Genomic DNA, 16,984 nt, shown 5'->3' on the forward strand with positions numbered 1-16,984 from the left:
GAGGCGCATCAGTCGTCACGCAGCCTCACGCGCCTCACTCGGCCATCAACCGTCACGGGTCGCAGCTCAGAGCTGCCTAGTACCTTGCCGTCGCTGCCTCGATCTCGACTCTGTTATCCCTCCACCTCATTCTCCCCGCACTCCATCTGAACATAGCTTGCGTTCTTGTCCACAACCCATCACTTTGCGATACCGCGTCCGATAAGCGTTGCTGAGCTCCGGGAGCTCGACTCATCTCCATCATGGCGGTCAAAGCTGCAGTGCCGTTCTTGGTGGCTATGATGCTGTTGACGGGTGTGTGTAACACACTGCTAACCAAGTACCAAGTACATAAAGCCCTCTGTGCAGCTCCCCTGCAGCCAGATGCTGACTGCGCGCAACTAGGACATGCAATGCGTCAACAACTGCGACTCCCCTTCGCCGAAACATCGCGACCATTTCGAACAACCTGTCCTGCAGACCCTTCAGATGTTCATGGGTGAAATGGGTTGCTGGCTGGTGATTGGTGTCTTCCAACTCTACCAGCGGTATGCCAGCGCAAAGGCTGGCTACGAGGCCATTCCAGATAATGAAGGGTCAGATGACAGTGAAACGGGTGCTGTCGCCAACCCGTTGAGGCCTGCACATCCCGATGATGAGGGCAGAATACCGCTCGAGGGACGCAGCATCTTCTTGTTGGCGCTTCCGGCCTGCTGCGATATTGCCGGAACCACGCTCATGAACGTTGGCCTGCTGTTTGTCGCTGCTAGTATCTATCAGATGACCAGAGGCGCATTGGTCCTTTTTGTCGGTTTGTTCAGCGTGTGGTTCCTCAAGCGCCATCTTGGCCTCTACAAATGGTTCTCGCTCTTTGTTGTCGTAGCTGGTGTCGCTGTTGTCGGACTCGCAGGTGCTATCACCAAAGATGACAAAGCATCGCCCGGTCATCAATCGATTCATGATGAGGCAACCGGCTCGGTTGGTGTCGACGCGGTGGCTTCGCAGGCCGCCATGACCATTATCGGTGTCCTGCTTATTGCCGGTGCGCAAATCTTCACTGCGACACAGTTCGTGCTTGAAGAGAGGATCATGGAGAAGTATGCTATGGAGCCAATCAAGGTTGTAGGCTGGGAGGGTATTTTTGGCTTCTTGGTTACGCTCATTGGCATGATCATCCTACATTTCGCCATCGGAACTGGATACTTCAACGCCAGAGAGGGACTGTACCAGATGACGCACTACCGTGCCATCGCAGTGTCCTCGCTGTTGATCATGGTCAGCATTGGGTATGTCTTCTTCCCTTCATATCCTCAATCCTCGCTAACATGCTGCAGTGGCTTCAACTTCTTCGGTCTATCCGTAACTCGGACCGTCTCCGCTACTTCGCGCTCCACGATTGATACTTGCCGCACACTCTTTATCTGGATCGTGTCGCTTGGCCTTGGCTGGGAGACGTTCAAGTGGCTTCAGGTTGCGGGTTTCGCTCTGCTAGTGTACGGTACCTTCTTGTTCAATGACCTCATTCGTCCCCCGATCAAGGCATGTGTGGAAAGGAAGAACGAGCCCCTGCTACCTGAGGGCCCCATCGAGCATCTCTAGCATGTGAAGGGAGGAGATGATGGCGCGGCGGCGCTTTAGGAATACTGAGACTGGGCTTGGCATTGACCGGCGTTTGGGAAACTCTTGCATGCAGTTACCGAATATTATATTTTGTACCAGGTGAGACTGTTATGTGTACTGCTTGACGCTCTCATGATTGAGGAAGCAGATGCGGCTATCTATGAGTATGGTGAATGGGTGTGGTCCGAGCTTTAGCGCCCACTTGCTTCGCTTAGCATTTTGGTCGCTCTCTCGCGGAAATCAACTACGACTTCAATAACAACGGCTCGACTTTTCTGAACACCCACGCCCGGAGTTCAGATACGCCCTTCCACAGTTCGACAAAATGGCCACCACTCAAACCGCAATGTGAGTTTACCTGCACGCCATCGCATGGCAAAAACGCGCAACTGGGAATGGGTACTGACGACCTGCAGCTCCAAGAGGAGAAAGTTCGTTGCTGGTACGATATACCCTCCCTACAAGTAGAAGACGGAGCACGCAAGAGATGGGCATCTTGGGTCATTGCGGCGTGGCATAGAACCCACGAGGCTCAAGACGTCGAATGCGAGATATGAGGGGCATTGTGCACACAGACAGACCGGTCGCTAACATCACCTCCTACAGACGGTGTCTTCTACGCCGAGCTGAACGAGTTCTTCCAGCGCGAGCTGGCCGAGGAGGGCTACTCCGGCGTCGAGGTCCGCGTCACCCCCACTGTCACCGACATCATCATCCGCGCCACACACACCCAGGAGGTTCTTGGAGAGCAGGGTCGCCGCATCCGTGAGCTCACCTCGCTCATCCAGAAGCGATTCAAGTTCCCCGAGAACTCCGTCTCCCTCTACGCCGCCAAGGTCCAGAACCGTGGTCTCTCCGCCGTCGCCCAGTGCGAGTCCCTCCGATACAAGCTTCTCAATGGTCTGGCCGTCCGAAGGGCTTGCTACGGTGTCCTGAGGTTCATCATGGAGTCTGGTGCTAAGGGTTGCGAGGTCGTTGTTTCCGGAAAGCTCAGGGCCGCCCGTGCCAAGAGCATGAAGTTCACTGTAGGCATACGCACATGGGATGCAGTAGGAATTGGCATACTAACGTCATATAGGACGGTTTCATGATCCACTCCGGTCAGCCCGCTAAGGACTTCATTGACCACGCTACCCGCCACGTCCTGCTCCGCCAGGGTGTCCTCGGTATCAAGGTTAAGATCATGCGCGGCTCCGACCCCGAGGGCAAGGCCGGCCCATCCAAGACTCTTCCCGACTCCGTCACCATCATCGAGCCCAAGGAGGAGCAGCCTGTTGTCCAGCCCATGTCGCAAGACTACGGCGCCAAGGCCATCGCTGCTCAGCAAGCCGCAGAGCAGGCCAGGCAGGCCGAGCAGGGCGAGGGCGAGGCCCAGCCAGCTGGTGGTGAGGGTTACTCTGAGGAGCAGTAGGTTGATCATTTGCTGCGGGCGCAATGAGGTTACGAAAAGGCATTTAGCGGAAGGATATGATGCCATCACGAACCCTGACACATCTTCCTTTGCACATTCGGAATGGACTGGGCTGCTTTTTTGACTAGGGAAGGAAAGGAGTCTGCACTGCTTCACTGCTATGTACTCAATGAAACCACCCAAACATCAAAGATGGCTTGACCACCCGAAATGTGTTCTGATCATTGTCATTGCTCTTTAATACTTTTCACTTTCATGTGTTTTTTGTTCGACTCGTTCATATTGATACGTGGGTGAGCTGCGATCACACGCGAGCACTTTGGAGTTTGTTTAATGTTTCTGATATAGCCTTGCTGATGTGCTAACGCGTGCAATATTTACAGTTTTGAAGCGACAGAAAATGGTCGCTCAGATGCTGCCGAAAACGGCCAGACTACTCATGACCTTGCCGTCATCCCCAACCATGAGGTTCCACCCACAGCTGCTACCCAGCCCTGGGTTTTCAATCCAGGCTGGCTCCCAGTAGAAAAGACCTGTACCCTTACCGTTTGGAACAGCAGCCACACGCTTCGCAACCTCCTTCATCCACTGCGTCTGGCCATCTACACTGATTGGAATGCTCTTCACATCCGCAGGGAAAGCAGTTGATGGGTTAGGGCAGTAACTCGGCCAATTCGTCTCAACAACCATGACCTCCTTGCCATACTTTTTCGCCATATTGTTCAAGCTTGTGCTGAGCGCAGATAGCGTAGCAGCGCTGTTGTAGAAGGGGTAGTAGGATACACCCTGGACATCATAGTCTGCGGCCGACAGCCCACCACCTGATCCTAGCACGAGGTCGTACCACCACTGCTGTGTCTCCCAGTTCCAGCCATTGTCTAGATGGATCATGATCTTGGGTCTGGGGCTCATGGAGGACTCTTTGATGGCTTTGGATGCTGATTTAAGTAGCGCGGCAACGTTCTTCGGTCCATCGGTGCCAGAGAGTTGACCGATAGGGAACAAGAGGCCGGGTGTGATTTCGTTGCCGATGCTTACGAGGTTGAGGGTGATGCCGTTGGTGGAGAAGGTATTGATCACGTTCTTGGTGTAGTCGTATACCTGCTTGATGAGGGCCTCGCGATTTAGCGATTTCCACGCTGCTGGTACGACTTGTTTGCCTGGGTCGGCCCAGTTGTCGCTGTAGTGGAAGTCAAGGTAAATGCCTAAACCGGCCGCTTTCGCGCGTTTGGCAAGTTTGAGGTTGTAATCGAGGTTGTAGTTTCCATCTGAGGGGTTTACCCATATGCGTTGGCGAACAGTGTTTACGCCGCTGTTTTTGAGAATGGTCTCAAGGGGCTGGACCGTACCAGCCGCGTTTTTGTACTTTTTGCCGGCTGCTTCCTCGATAAGAAGGGAAGACCAATCTGCGCCTTTGTAGGGCAGGGCCGCGAGTGCCGCACTGGCGAAGAGGAGAAGAGACGTAAACCGCATCGCGAACGAGGATGGTCGATGCTGAAGATGGGATGCTTCTCAACCACCCAAGAACCAGCAGCTATATACCAGCACTCATCATATAACCCGTCACTGAAGAGCAACGTTTGAGAATGGCGGACAGACCTCTGCATGCGGCAACACATCCCCTTCAATTTACACCGTCAGCCATTTGCATTCGAACGTGACACCGAATGATCAGTCTAGAAGAGTGAGAAATAGTACTTCCTCCAATGATAGCCGGTGCCGGTATACCAGGCGTAGTTTCGAAACATATGAAATGCCGAAGCGAGCTTTGCCGTGTGGGGCAATTGAACCGGGGTAATGGCATAAAGCTCCGGGGAAATCTAACTAGAATTGCCGCGGAACACGTGGGAGTTGGTGCGGGAATGCGTAAACGGAGGAAATGAGTTCCGGATCAAGTAACTCAAGAGGAAATACAGGCTAGTAATTATGTGGTGTCTCGTTTGCGCAATGTACGTTGTGGTAAGAAAAAAAAAAGAGAGAGAGAGAGAGAGCATGGCAGCAAGGATCCCGGAAGAAGTGCAGAGATGGCCTGTGGGTGAAACAATTGAGAGATATACAGGACATGAAAGGACGGCTAAGAGTATTATCTATACAGTAAACCTACAGGACAAGGTGAACAAAAGTGGGATGGTAGCTTTACTGATCGAAGTTCTTGATGTCGGGCATCATGCCCAGACCCTTGCCTTCCTGTTGTGTTTTACCCTCGCCCTCGATGACACCTCCTGCCTTACGCTCGTTGACATGCCTCCGGAGCAAGCTCAGAATTTCACTGCCCTTCCACCTGCTAGGCACAGGCCTATACGCAGGCTTGAAAGTGCCGACCGTCTGCGCCCATTCACCCTCTCCAGGTTGTCTCTTACGCTCGTCCTTCTCAGGCAACTTCGTCTGTGCCGTCGCATCCATGCCCTGTGCGTTGGCGGTAGACATTGCAGAGCCACCACCCTCGGCTGTCTCGTGAGACGTGGGTGTGGGCTCTTGAGTTGCCCAGTAGTAAATATCCCAGTCGTTTTCGTCGAGGAAAGTGTCGTACTGCTGCATCAATGAAGGAGACATGGTGCTTAGGTGGGCGTCGGCGAAGGTGCTGAGAAGGAGATCACTTTCTAGGGTTCCCCTCTTGCGGCTCTGATCTAATTACACGTTAGCCATGCTTCGTCCAGATACAGATGTTGTATATGCGGTAGGGAATAGGAGATGGGCAATGTATGAACGGACATAATAACCTCGCACGCATAGTGTTGGGGTCTTCTCCAGTCCTGCGGATAGGCTCGACCTTGAACTTGGCGCCTTCCATCTCGCCAACACCTAGTTCGCTATTTGCCCCGCTGACGTCCTGGTCCTTGCTGCCCTGTGTTCCGCCCGTCATGCGCGTAGTGTTCTCAGGCACAGAGTCTTTAGGTGTGAATTTGCTGTCGGCATTGGTGATCAATTCGGGCGGGGCAGCGTCTTCGCCAATCGAAGGCATCTCATTGGCAATAGTAGAGGTAGTGTTGGTAAGGTGAGGGTTCAGCGGCCTCTCGATTTGGTATTTGCGGTACGTCTCGGAGGTGTCGTTGGTGCGCTTGTTGAGAGCTTCAAACTCATTGTGGCGGATAGTGGAGATGCTGAAAGTACGGCATTGGGTGCGCTGGAGGGACAAGAGGGCGCGCGTCGAGCGAGCAACTAGTCTTGAAGATGCCATGGTGCAAACAGTCCGTCGTGAGGCCTCAATTGACGTTTAGACAGATTGTACAAGGTGGGCGATACCGAGGGCTGTGGAAAACGTCACCGGGCCAAAGCTCCTGGATTACTAAGCCGAAATGAACCCTGTGATCGGCTCGTCAAGTCTATTACTCCTACACATCACCCAATAGTATTTCAACCGTTCCATGCGTAAAATTTCGCACCATGATCGATGCAATTCAACACAACATGTGACATGCAAAGCTGCCATGTTCTCGCTCTACTTTTACATGATAGGCTCTCATAGCAATGCTTTCGCCGCTACTGTGCAACGTCGTCAGAAGAAGCCACTCGAGCTTGCATGTAGCGAGCTTTCGCTATACTACTTGGGTGTGAAATAATGTAGTGAGAGATTTTAGGACCGTGCTTTAGGCAGTGTATAGCCGCCCAGGTCGTTGAAGAACTTGCCGCCTCTTGTCATAATGTCAAATATCTCCACTCCTAGCCAATCTTTTGTTGCGCTTGTTCTTGCCACTTCAATCTCTCTCACCAAGTTGCCTGCGACCTGGAAACTGATATCAGCACTACTTTTTCCACAGGGCAACTGCCTACGACGTTATTGTGGACTCACCATCATGCTATGGCCCTGTCTCTCAGGGTGCATACTTGTAGTCACAATAGCATTAGCTACATCTGCAGTTGTATTTGCTGGCAAACCATAGTCCTTCCACTTCTCTGAGTAACCTGAGGTAATGTGCGTAGGGGTGAAGAAGGGTGCTACGACATTGACTCGGATGCTGAGCTGCTGAGCAACAGTCTGTGAGGCTCGCGCTAAACCTACTACGCCATGCTTGGAAGAGACATATGAGACTACGCCAGTTCCACCGAAGTACCCGGACGTTGAGGCTATGAGTACGATCGAGCCTCGTGCACCGTCCAAGTCTAGTGGGTTCGATTTCATCGAGTGCATAGCCATCCGGAGAGCTACTTGGTATCAGAGACAGGCCTGGAAGGAATGCGTGATTCAATGGCTCACTATTCATAGTGCCTTTCAGATTAACATCGATGATCTTGCCAGCTTCAACCGACTCCATTAGTTCTCCTTGCTCGTCCTCTTCAAAGTCGAAGAAACCTTTGCTTTCCATCAGCCCTGCATTCGCAACGACGATATCCACTTGACCAAATGTCTTCTTTGTCTCCTGAAACAGGTTTTGCATGTCGCTCCAACTAACAATGTTAGTGGGGTGATAAAAGGCTCGTGATGGTTCAGGTAGAGATGAGACAAGAGCATTGGCTGCCTTGCTGGAGGAAGCAAGATCGGCTACGACGATATTACAACCATGTTCATGGTAGGTACGAGCTGTTTTCGCACCAATGCCATTGGCGCTGCCTGTGATTATGACGGTTTTGGGCCTGCCATTAGGCAGGTAGTGGCACGAATTGGTACTAGACATGCTTCCGGGTCGTACTCAGGGTTTTGCTTCTGCTTTCAAATGAGTAATCGTATGTAAAAGAGGAGAAAAGCTTTTGACAATTGGGGTCGATGGAGACGGTGCTCCGTGATGGTGCTCCGGATCAACTCCAAGTAGACTTTCCCAGGTTGCTGCTTACATGCTGCATCTACCTAGAAACCCAGTTGATTTTTGCAAGCGGACATGCCAGTTTCGGGGAGAGATGAGCCTCTCCGTAAAGTATGGTGGTGGTGGAGGGTACCTGGGTATGTCTACCCCGCATGCCTGCTTTAGAGCGACGCGCGCCGAAGCTTGAAGACGCGTCGCAGCCGCGATCGGTCCTTGTACGCGCTTCACCATCCCGACAATCGGAAGATGCAATGACGACAGTCAGCAGATGTCCCGAGAAGTGCGTTGTTGTGCCGCTACTCCAGACTCCCCCCGTGATAATAAGAGAGTCATTATGTCGACTAGTACGATCCCAATACCCCGCGACCCAACTGATGACGAGGCTCTTGCCTTGTTCAAGACGGTAGAGGAGAAGTTTCCTTCAAGGTCACTTGGAGGTGACAAGTGGTATGTCCTTCTGGTATGGGATCATCCTCTTTACACATACAAGAGCAGTGATTAACTCTTTGTAGCTTGCGTCAATCGTTGGCGGCGGACAGCCCGGCTTCGCGCCCCTGCTCTACAAGGAGCTTATCAAGCGACCTGAATACCAGACACCCGAACACCGCCAGGCTTTGATGCGAAGAATACGCGAGACACTGTTCAAGCTCATCGTCATTGTGGGTGTGTGCAAGCCACTGGAAGCCATCTTCGACATCGATGCAATTACCAAGCCAGAGGACAAGGACTATACATTCTCAAGGTATAGGATCAGAAACAATCAGCACGCAAATGTGAAAACTGACAGCAGGGCAGAGAAGGATGGCAATGTGATGAGGCGAACTCAAAACGTGGTGCAGCATGGCAAGGTCGCTTGTACCAGCACAACCAAGAAGGCATCGATAATGTGTTAGCTTCACAGAAGGATTTTGGCATGTGAATGTCTAGCCATTCTGTAGTCTTATGCTGACGAAGCGTAGATTGGACGAGCAAGCAAATTACCTACGGACTCTATCTGTCCGATCACAGCATTCTCAATGACGTTGAGACCGAGCTCACTGTACTCAGCGGCATCATGATTCAGAATCTACCCAGAGAAACCGCCTGGCATTTACGCGGCACCAGGCGCATTGGCGTTAGCAGAGATGACGTTGAGACGATCCAACAATGCGTAAGACAGCAATTAATTCGTGCTTCATAGGCCATACTGACCTGGCACAGATCGAGCTTGTCGCCAATTTCTGTGGCTTACGACTGCACAAGGTACCAAGGGTCGCGGATATTGAGCATGAAGTCTAAGTCGACAGTCGAAGCAAACGAAACGTGCTATAACAGAGGAACAGAAGTTACTTCCCATCCATCACTGGCCTGCCTAAACTTCCGATACCTGAGATTAAGCACTAATGCAATCTTCATTCGCGCAAGATAACGACTTTGTGGCAGCTAGACGCAGTGAAATGTTCTTTCCAAGAGAATTGTGCCGAGCCACGGCATACGAAAAACGTTCAGAGACGGTCAGGTGGAAAGGAAACAATAAGTACTGCTCTATTTCCATCGTATTACTAACCAATATGTCGGTGTCTCTCCGAATTCTTTCATTCATACTGATTTTGGAAACTTTGGGGAAGCAGTTGCGATAGCCTCTTTCTGGTCTGTATCCTTTGTATATAGCTGTACCAGCGCGGCAAAGTCGTTGACTAGAGCTTATCTTATAACCTGTACTTCCTGCATCACTTTCTCCTCTGGGAGTTTCATCTTCGCTGTTGCTGCTTCGCTAGCATTGATCGCCATGGTAGCTTAGTCTCACTTTGCTTGGTCGGTCACGCTGATGTACTTTCACTACGAATGCAAAAGTAGAAGGTGCGCTGGATTCGAAAATGTGAAGGATTGGTATTTGAATCGGCTAATCGTACCTAAAGACGCTCCTACATGAATCAAGGAACCCCTCTTTTGAGTCCGTCCCACCCAAGTCTAATATGACGATAAAACATGCTGAAGAGATTTTCTATACAAGAACGTAATGATAAGACATGAGACGCCGATGGACGCCGACATGAGAGACCCGCCTGATACAAAATTGGCGTAGATGACGGCTATATGAGGATCGTGCATGGGATGGTTCCGAGATTGGTGAAGCAGGTTGAGATGCGCGTGCGCCGAATGTAGGTATCTTGGGTAAGGCCTAGAGACTCTCGCTTAATTCGAAGTTGCCCTACCATCCTTCGTCCTTCTGGTTCTTACCCTTCCCTTTCTTGGCAGCGGCCTTTTCCTCTTCGGTCATCTCAATCAGCTCCGCACCTTCAAGCTTGAACCCCTTTGCATCCACGATGTGCTCACTCGCTGAGCCCAGGTACGCCTCGTGCAATCGCGGTAGGAAGTACTGCATGACGCTGTCCGCCAGGTTCTTAGCTACAAGGCCTTTGTCGACCCAGAAATGTCGTACAAAAACGCCCTTGCAACCACCCCGGTTCGCAGCCTCGGGTGCCCCATTGGCTTCGACGCAAGGGAGAACACGGATATCGTCCGGTCGGTCGTAGTCATATCGAAGATAATTTCCAAAGGCGGCTTGTTCGTGCGCCCAATCCGTCTTCCAACGCGCGCAGCCCTTGTACTTGGTCTCAGAAGGGCATTCCGCCCAGGCCTTGTACATCTCTTGTGTCCTCTTGCTCTGTCGTGCGATGACGAATCCGGTATTGAGGTATCGGTTGCCCTTCGCATCGTAGTTCTGCGGCTCGTTTGGGTCGATAGACATCATGGCAAGGGTATCGTCGGTCATGTTCCAGTAGTTGAGCAGCCACTCGAGAGGCAGGTGGGGGTAGTGGAACATGACGTCTGAGTCCATGAAGACAATGTATTCATGGGTCTTGAGCGCTTCCTTCATCATTGGAACCTTGACCCATGTGCCCCACCGGTCGGCGTAATCGGGTGCGCGAATGAACTTGTAATCGTAACCGTGTATTTGTGCTGCTGCATGTTAGCCGAGTCGCTCCACGTGCCAGAACTGTCGTTGGCGACCTGCCATGTGTCGTGGCAACGTACCGAACATGTAATGCCCCAGCATGCCAGCACTTAACGAGCGCATGCCCTTCCACTTCAAATGCGGGTCCATAAGCTGACCCTTATCCGTCAACGGTCGGCTATCAATGTCCAATATAAGCACCTTCTTGCCTAGCTTGCTCTTGAATTTTGGTTCCCCGGATAGTCTGTATATGTCTCCATCTTCGTCGGTAAAGTTGGCGGCGTCGATGGGGTGTAATATCGGACCGTAGAGGGCTTTTATTATTGTCGCCATCGAGACGTCATCTTTGGGTAGAGAGACATTTTGCGTGTGTGGGTACCTGTGGTGATTTTGTTAGGCACGCCTTTATGCGAGGGTATTCCAAACGTACTGTGACCGAAGGCTGCTCGGGACGTATGCAGAAGGATAGCTGAAGTAAACCAAAGCCAGCGCCATGGGTATCATAGCGGTCAATAAAACACGTCGCCATCGCCCTTGTGGCCCCATGTTGGCCAGCGATTGGTATGTGTAGTCGGCCATTGTCGCGGTTCACGCTCTGGGGGTCAGAAGCCTAGGATGACCCAAGTTCGCCTGCGCGTACGAGTCCAGAATCGCAGTCCTCGGTCCTCTGCATCCAAGTCCAGTCTTCTCTCGCGAGTCCCCCAGAAATCGTGAATCCCAACAACTGGAGCGTGCGTCGCAGAGTCTACTGCACAAAAACGAGGTGGCGTGAACAGAAGACGACAACGTATGCGAATTACCAAAAAGCGCTGCGCCAGGTGCTAAAAAGGAGCAAGAAGAAAGGTAAGATGGAAAGTTAAGTGTCCCTCTCCATCAAAGGAGGTGGCCGACGCCCCCAGTTTAGTGGCAGTTGTGTCAGACCCAAGTTGGTAGATCCTTGTTTCCATCCCTAAGCAATGCAGGGGCCATCACCGACTGCATACGGCTTAGCTGCCGCGCCGGAAGGGGCTGAAAGTCTGAAACGCGATCTGGGATGCGCAACCTGTGGCTGTGCCATGTCATCCAGCGATCCACATGGAATTGCGATGGACAAAGATTGGGATGCGAATGGCAAGAGCACTGAGAAGCTGCGCCCCCAACTGACCATCTGTTGAGTGTTGATTCGAGCTAGATTAGATCAGTCGACATCGCATGCGCCTTTGTGGTAGTCAGCTTATTAGCTACTTTGTACACGCAAGCCTCTCGTACTCGGCTATAGATGGCAGGATCGACGCTGAAGCGGCGGTGCGGAAACATCACCATCACTCGAAACACAAGAAAAGATGCATGCTTGAAAATGCCTTATCGTATCTTTCTTCATCTCGTGTTGCTCGCTCTTGGCTCTTTACTAAATGAGTGATTAGTCGTCTCTTGATTGCGGAAACTTGGTCAGGACATGTGTGTTGGAAGCAAGGCTCGAGAATCTGTGGTACTGTGTTACGTATGGCAGGGTAATGCAGGGTCTCATCCAAACTTGTGTTAGATTGTAATAACAGGGCCTGTATACCTTCAGAGTACTCTAGCGTCGCCGTCGCAATCTGTAGGGCGTCGCAAAGGTGTTCAAGCTGCACTCGGAAGGTTAGGCATCCAGCAAGCGCAATAGCTCGTAGTCTTTTGCGATACCAGGACTATTCCTCGCACAGCTCTCGATAAGTGTCATCATGATGCTTACCCACTCGCGCCATCCCTCCGGCAGCGTTTCTTGCAACTTTGGGTCTGGCGACCGCGCTACGGCGTGAAACAATAGCACCTGTCCGAAGCACTGACAACACCATCCAAATTTGATTGGTAGAGCCGATAACATCTGGGTGCAAAGCCCCATGGTAGTCGGCCAGTACATGCCCCCTCGAAGGCCCTCGCGCACTTCGTCGTACTCTGCATCACTGGTGTATGCTGGCGCGTGCAGCGCTTTGTAAAGAAATGGGCGGCCGATGTGGAATTTTGCGACGAGGTAGCGGCTTCGTAGCATGGCTTTCGCGATAACATGTGCGGGGCTGGGAGAGTCACTGGCGTTGTCATTGTCCAAGAATTGAAGAGACGGCGGGAGGTTTGCGCGCCATTGCTCGAGTTGGTGATGCATTTCGGCTGTTAAGCTGGCGCTGGGGTAGCTGTCCTTTTCAGCAAACGTGTACAAACTCTGCTTCACGCGTGTCAGAATAATGCGATGAGCGGCCTGAGCGAGGAAGTGGAAATTGAAGAAAGAATCGTCTTCATCAGTGAGCAATCCTGATATAGAAGTCTTTGGCCGTGGGCATTGGGTAAACTTTGGTAGAGGCGTATCTGGCTCATAGTCCAATAGTCCACTATGTGGAAGTAAGTCGAGTTCCTGTATAATGACAGTTTCGTACATCAGAGTACACCAGAAGAGGCGCGATAGCATGTCACCTTCCCATGTATCGTAGTCGACTGCCCCCGAACGGGTAAGAATGCTAGCGCAGCAGAGGGCTGCCCGATTCACGGTGGTCCATGAATCGAAAGGTCGCAGGATCTGGGCATAGTAGAGCGTCGAAAGCATGTAGAATTGACCCGCTTGTATATCATTCTCGCACATGAGAAAACCGAATCGGTGTCTCGCTTCGTTGAAAAACTTAAGGCCGGGTGGGTCATCTGCAACAAGTTCGTACCAGTCTGGGTGTTCAAAGCCAGGTCTGGCTGCAGAGTGACGCGAAGGAAGAGCGAAGTCCCCTTCCTCATGAGCTTTGACAGCTAGGCAACCCAATGCGAGCACGTTGAGCACTAGCGCAGTTTCAACATCATACCCGAATTCGTTCTCCATAGCTGTGCCTAGCGTATTTGAGAAGAAATGATACTTGTCAAGGATTGGCATGTTGCGATGAAAAACGGCAAAGTACGCATCCGCAAGTCCTTTCACTGCCGACTGTGGAAGGCTCATCAGCCAACTTTCCGGGGCGGTGCCGTATGGACGATCGATGTGTATCGGTAACTGCGCTCTTCGATTCTCGATGTCGACTATGTAGTCCTCTGGAAGCTCTGCTCGAACAGAGACAAATCCAGTGGGGAGAATCTGTTGTATGGCCGGCCAGAGCGCGACACGATGCTGACTGAAGGAAAGATCCACAGCACCTTGGACTTCTATGACCGGGAAAGGACTTTTGACAGGAGTTCCCACAACTTGTGGCGACATTGCCAACTCGTGTATACTCATTTTACCGTTCTGGGAGTGATGAGATGGTATCGTTGAGACATGATATCCTGGACTGGGTTGTGAGAACAGGGTATGAGGTGATTGGTGGCCATTGATAGGTCCTGCTGGTGAGAGTGGAATAGCAGACGAAGGCTTGGGAGTATTAATTGCCGTCGTCAGATCTTCGATCTTTACTTCCAGCCTCCGAATGGCATTGATGGCTAATGTTAAAGATTGATCTTTCTTCGTATTTCGCGGTGCCTGATAAGTGCACTCTAAATTCATGTTCCTGCAGTAACCGCATCTTGGTCGATCTTCATCACAGCGAGTCTTTCTTGATCTGCAAATGTCGCAAGCCTATTCTAGTCAGAAAATCACTCTCGTGTCTCTTTTTTTAATAACCACATACCAGTGTAGCCATGAATGACCGTGGCTTTTTCAGAATCGAGCCGTCCCCGTCCTCATGGCTTCCGCTGCGCTCACCATCATAGGATGCCTGTCGTTCCGAGTGCTCTGCTTGCGAGGAGGCTATACTGGCATGGGACCTCTTGGTCATAGCACATCAAGATTTATCTGTCGAATTCGTGCATGGAAAGCGATGGATCGTTGCCAAGGTTGTATGAGATGGCTGGGAACAATGGAATATGACTGGCAGCGGAAATGAACATGCTAGCGTGCACAGACGCTTTGAAAAATCCGAGCTCGGAACTTTCGTGGTGCAACCACTCCATCAAGACAGTCACATAACCTATTCACACGAACTCTGTAGAGTTTCGCAAGAGTCAAACTGCGTTGTGAAATCGCGATGGCAGCACTTATGTGCACGAGCCTACGTAGAATTACCCACTTGCACGGCCTGTTTCCCATCGTAGCTGCCCTTCGATCGTTCCTACGGCAACAACATGTCCATACTTCGCAACCCTCAGCTTACTACTCTGTCTCTCACAGTATCGCATCACAGTATCGTCGTGCTCCATCGGCATGCGGTACGAACTATGCTATTTACTGACGCTTTTCCGTAGCAACCGGCACAGGCCGCTGCATTTTCCTGCGCCGCTATTCTTGCAATACTTGGGAATATACGGCTCACTAGACCCAATCCCTAGCACATCGGCTTACCGTTCATGTGTGGCTTCTCTTGCTCGGGTTATCGTTGGCAACTAATAATCTGTTCTTAGATCTCTTTTGCCGCATCCCTATGTTCGTTAGTTTGGTCCCAGTTGCATATCTGAAGACTCACGTGTAATATGGCTGAACGATCGTCTCCACACCGTCGCTACATCTTTATCCAAGATCTTGCGTGCTCGTATGCGAGCGTTGACGGTCCGTTGTGATATTTCCGTGCGTCAGGTTCGAGTAGGGCCAGGCGCGGCACGCCATGGACGTTGAATTACTCGCATCGCCCATGCCTCGCGACGACGAAGGTATCAACAGCTTCTAGAGCTCGTAGTGCAGAGCATCAGAGTTCATCGATGCTTGCAGTATCTTGGAAGCAGCTCTCTCGTTTTTGTGGCTGCCTTCTCCCCAAAAGTTTCTTCTATGTTCTACCAGCACATCAAGGACATCATCACGCGAAGGGTTGGCTGCTTCCTTTGTTTGTGTTTTCCTAGCTGGCCTTTTGTCATAGCACAGATGCTCGGAGAATTCCAAGGTTGATCTCTGGGCTGCCGCAACATGACTCGCGGGAACTTTCCCCACGCCATCCTCCACACGCCGGCTTTCCCCACCATATCGCTCTTTCTTTCTCCGTTGAGTCACGTCTTGTACGATGCTCCCCAGCATGCGCTCCTTTCGTTGCGCTCCTCCTCCCCAGCGGCGACAATGTCCTCTCCAGCACCGCCTGCCTCCCTGACGCGCGCCTCGGTCGAAGCCGCCCACGCCCTTATCAAACCGCACATCCACGACACGCCCGTCTTGACCAACACCACCTTGACCAACATCGCCAATACTCGTCAAGCACCCGAAGCCCTGCAAGGAACAGAATGGGAGGGCCACGAGCCCGCGCACCCGAGGGTGAAGCTCTTTTTCAAGTGCGAGAATTTGCAGCGCATTGGCGCGTTCAAAGTACGCGGAGCCTTCCATGCCGTAACGCGATTGATTGAGAAAGAAGGGCTGGAGCAAGTGCAGAGGAAGGGAGTAGTCACACATAGCAGTGGTACATCTACAACCACGTCCCAAGGGGGCTCGGCGGCATGGCTAACATCAACACCAGGAAACCACGCGCAGGCCCTTGCGCTTGCTGCAAAGACCTTCTCCATCCCCGCCCACATCGTCATGCCCTCTATCTCCACGCCCTCCAAGATAGCCGGGACCCGCGCCCAGAATGCCAATATACATTTCTCCGGCTCCACGAGCACCGAACGCGAGGCTGTCGTTGCAGACGTAATCAAGGACACAGGCGCTACCCTAATTCCACCATACGACCATCCTCACATCATCCTCGGTCAAGGCACAATGGCGCTGGAGATACAAGACCAAGTAGATAAGCTGCTTGCAAGTGGTGAGAAACTCGATGCCGTCATAGCGCCCTGTGGTGGCGGCGGCATGCTAAGTGGCATCGCAGTCGCACTGCACGGCACTGGCGTACGTGTTTTTGGCGCGGAACCCAGTTTTCAAGGTGGTGACGATGCGAGGAGAGGCGTTGAAGCGGGTGAACGTGTCACCAGCGTCAAGACCTTGACCATCGCAGATGGACTTCGCACACCCCTCGGCCATCACACGTGGAACATCATCTCGAACAAAGACTACGTGCAGGCCCTATACGCCGTCACGGAGCAGAACATTAAAGATGCCATGAAACTCGTCCTGGAGAGGATGAAGTGTTTCGTTGAGCCGAGTGCCGTCGTTGGGCTGGCAACTATATTGTACAACGAGGATTTCAGGAATATGGTGCAGAGGGAGGCTGCGGACAAGACTTGGAACATTGGTGTTGTGTTTAGTGGAGGCAACACCACGATAGAGGCTATTACAAAGATCTTTGCCGAGGTACCGGAGAATAGGGCAGAGCGGCAGGAGGGCGTGCTGGGTAGAGATGGTAGGAGGGTAGCGGAGAACGTTGCGGGTTAATAATACACAAACATCACGAAGAAAAGAGGAGATACCAAAGAGATGGT

At 51.9% G+C, this 16,984-nt stretch overlaps 7 protein-coding genes across 7 annotated transcripts; 3 read left to right on the forward strand and 4 right to left on the reverse strand.

Annotated features, from left to right (window-relative positions):
* Nucleotides 1–242: 242 nt before the first annotated feature.
* Nucleotides 243–3,010, forward strand: GT037_003764 (uncharacterized protein; the record flags this gene model as incomplete). The annotated part of the gene is made up of 7 exons (XM_038928811.1): nt 243–326; nt 385–1,265; nt 1,314–1,472; nt 1,900–1,947; nt 2,016–2,041; nt 2,206–2,624; nt 2,678–3,010. 7 exons carry the CDS (start codon nt 243–245, stop codon nt 3,008–3,010), a joined length of 1,950 nt encoding a protein of 649 aa, XP_038788518.1.
* Nucleotides 3,011–3,418: 408 nt separating this feature from the next.
* On the reverse strand, nt 3,419–4,483 carry GT037_003765 (glycosyl hydrolase 53; the record flags this gene model as incomplete). The annotated part of the gene is made up of 1 exon (XM_038928812.1): nt 3,419–4,483. One exon carries the CDS (start codon nt 4,481–4,483, stop codon nt 3,419–3,421), a length of 1,065 nt encoding a protein of 354 aa, XP_038788519.1.
* Nucleotides 4,484–5,146: 663 nt separating this feature from the next.
* Nucleotides 5,147–7,386, reverse strand: GT037_003766 (tpr repeat protein; the record flags this gene model as incomplete). The annotated part of the gene is made up of 4 exons (XM_038928813.1): nt 5,147–5,637; nt 5,723–6,212; nt 6,801–7,153; nt 7,206–7,386. The coding sequence occupies 4 exons, from the start codon at nt 7,384–7,386 to the stop codon at nt 5,147–5,149; spliced, it is 1,515 nt and encodes a 504-aa protein (XP_038788520.1).
* Nucleotides 7,387–8,083: 697 nt separating this feature from the next.
* On the forward strand, nt 8,084–9,027 carry GT037_003767 (uncharacterized protein; the record flags this gene model as incomplete). Its single annotated transcript, XM_038928814.1, has 4 exons — nt 8,084–8,209; nt 8,262–8,637; nt 8,709–8,899; nt 8,950–9,027. 4 exons carry the CDS (start codon nt 8,084–8,086, stop codon nt 9,025–9,027), a joined length of 771 nt encoding a protein of 256 aa, XP_038788521.1.
* A 913-nt stretch (nt 9,028–9,940) lies between these two features.
* Nucleotides 9,941–11,266, reverse strand: GT037_003768 (uncharacterized protein; the record flags this gene model as incomplete). The annotated part of the gene is made up of 3 exons (XM_038928815.1): nt 9,941–10,692; nt 10,768–11,066; nt 11,118–11,266. 3 exons carry the CDS (start codon nt 11,264–11,266, stop codon nt 9,941–9,943), a joined length of 1,200 nt encoding a protein of 399 aa, XP_038788522.1.
* A 1,039-nt stretch (nt 11,267–12,305) lies between these two features.
* On the reverse strand, nt 12,306–14,427 carry GT037_003769 (c6 zinc finger domain-containing protein; the record flags this gene model as incomplete). Its single annotated transcript, XM_038928816.1, has 2 exons — nt 12,306–14,228; nt 14,281–14,427. 2 exons carry the CDS (start codon nt 14,425–14,427, stop codon nt 12,306–12,308), a joined length of 2,070 nt encoding a protein of 689 aa, XP_038788523.1.
* A 1,265-nt stretch (nt 14,428–15,692) lies between these two features.
* Nucleotides 15,693–16,937, forward strand: GT037_003770 (uncharacterized protein; the record flags this gene model as incomplete). Its single annotated transcript, XM_038928817.1, has 2 exons — nt 15,693–16,026; nt 16,084–16,937. 2 exons carry the CDS (start codon nt 15,693–15,695, stop codon nt 16,935–16,937), a joined length of 1,188 nt encoding a protein of 395 aa, XP_038788524.1.
* Between the last annotated feature and the right edge of the window lie 47 nt (nt 16,938–16,984).

This window comes from Alternaria burnsii, assembly GCF_013036055.1.
Source record: "Alternaria burnsii strain CBS107.38 chromosome Unknown 730, whole genome shotgun sequence".
Lineage (NCBI taxonomy): Eukaryota > Fungi > Ascomycota > Dothideomycetes > Pleosporales > Pleosporaceae > Alternaria > Alternaria burnsii.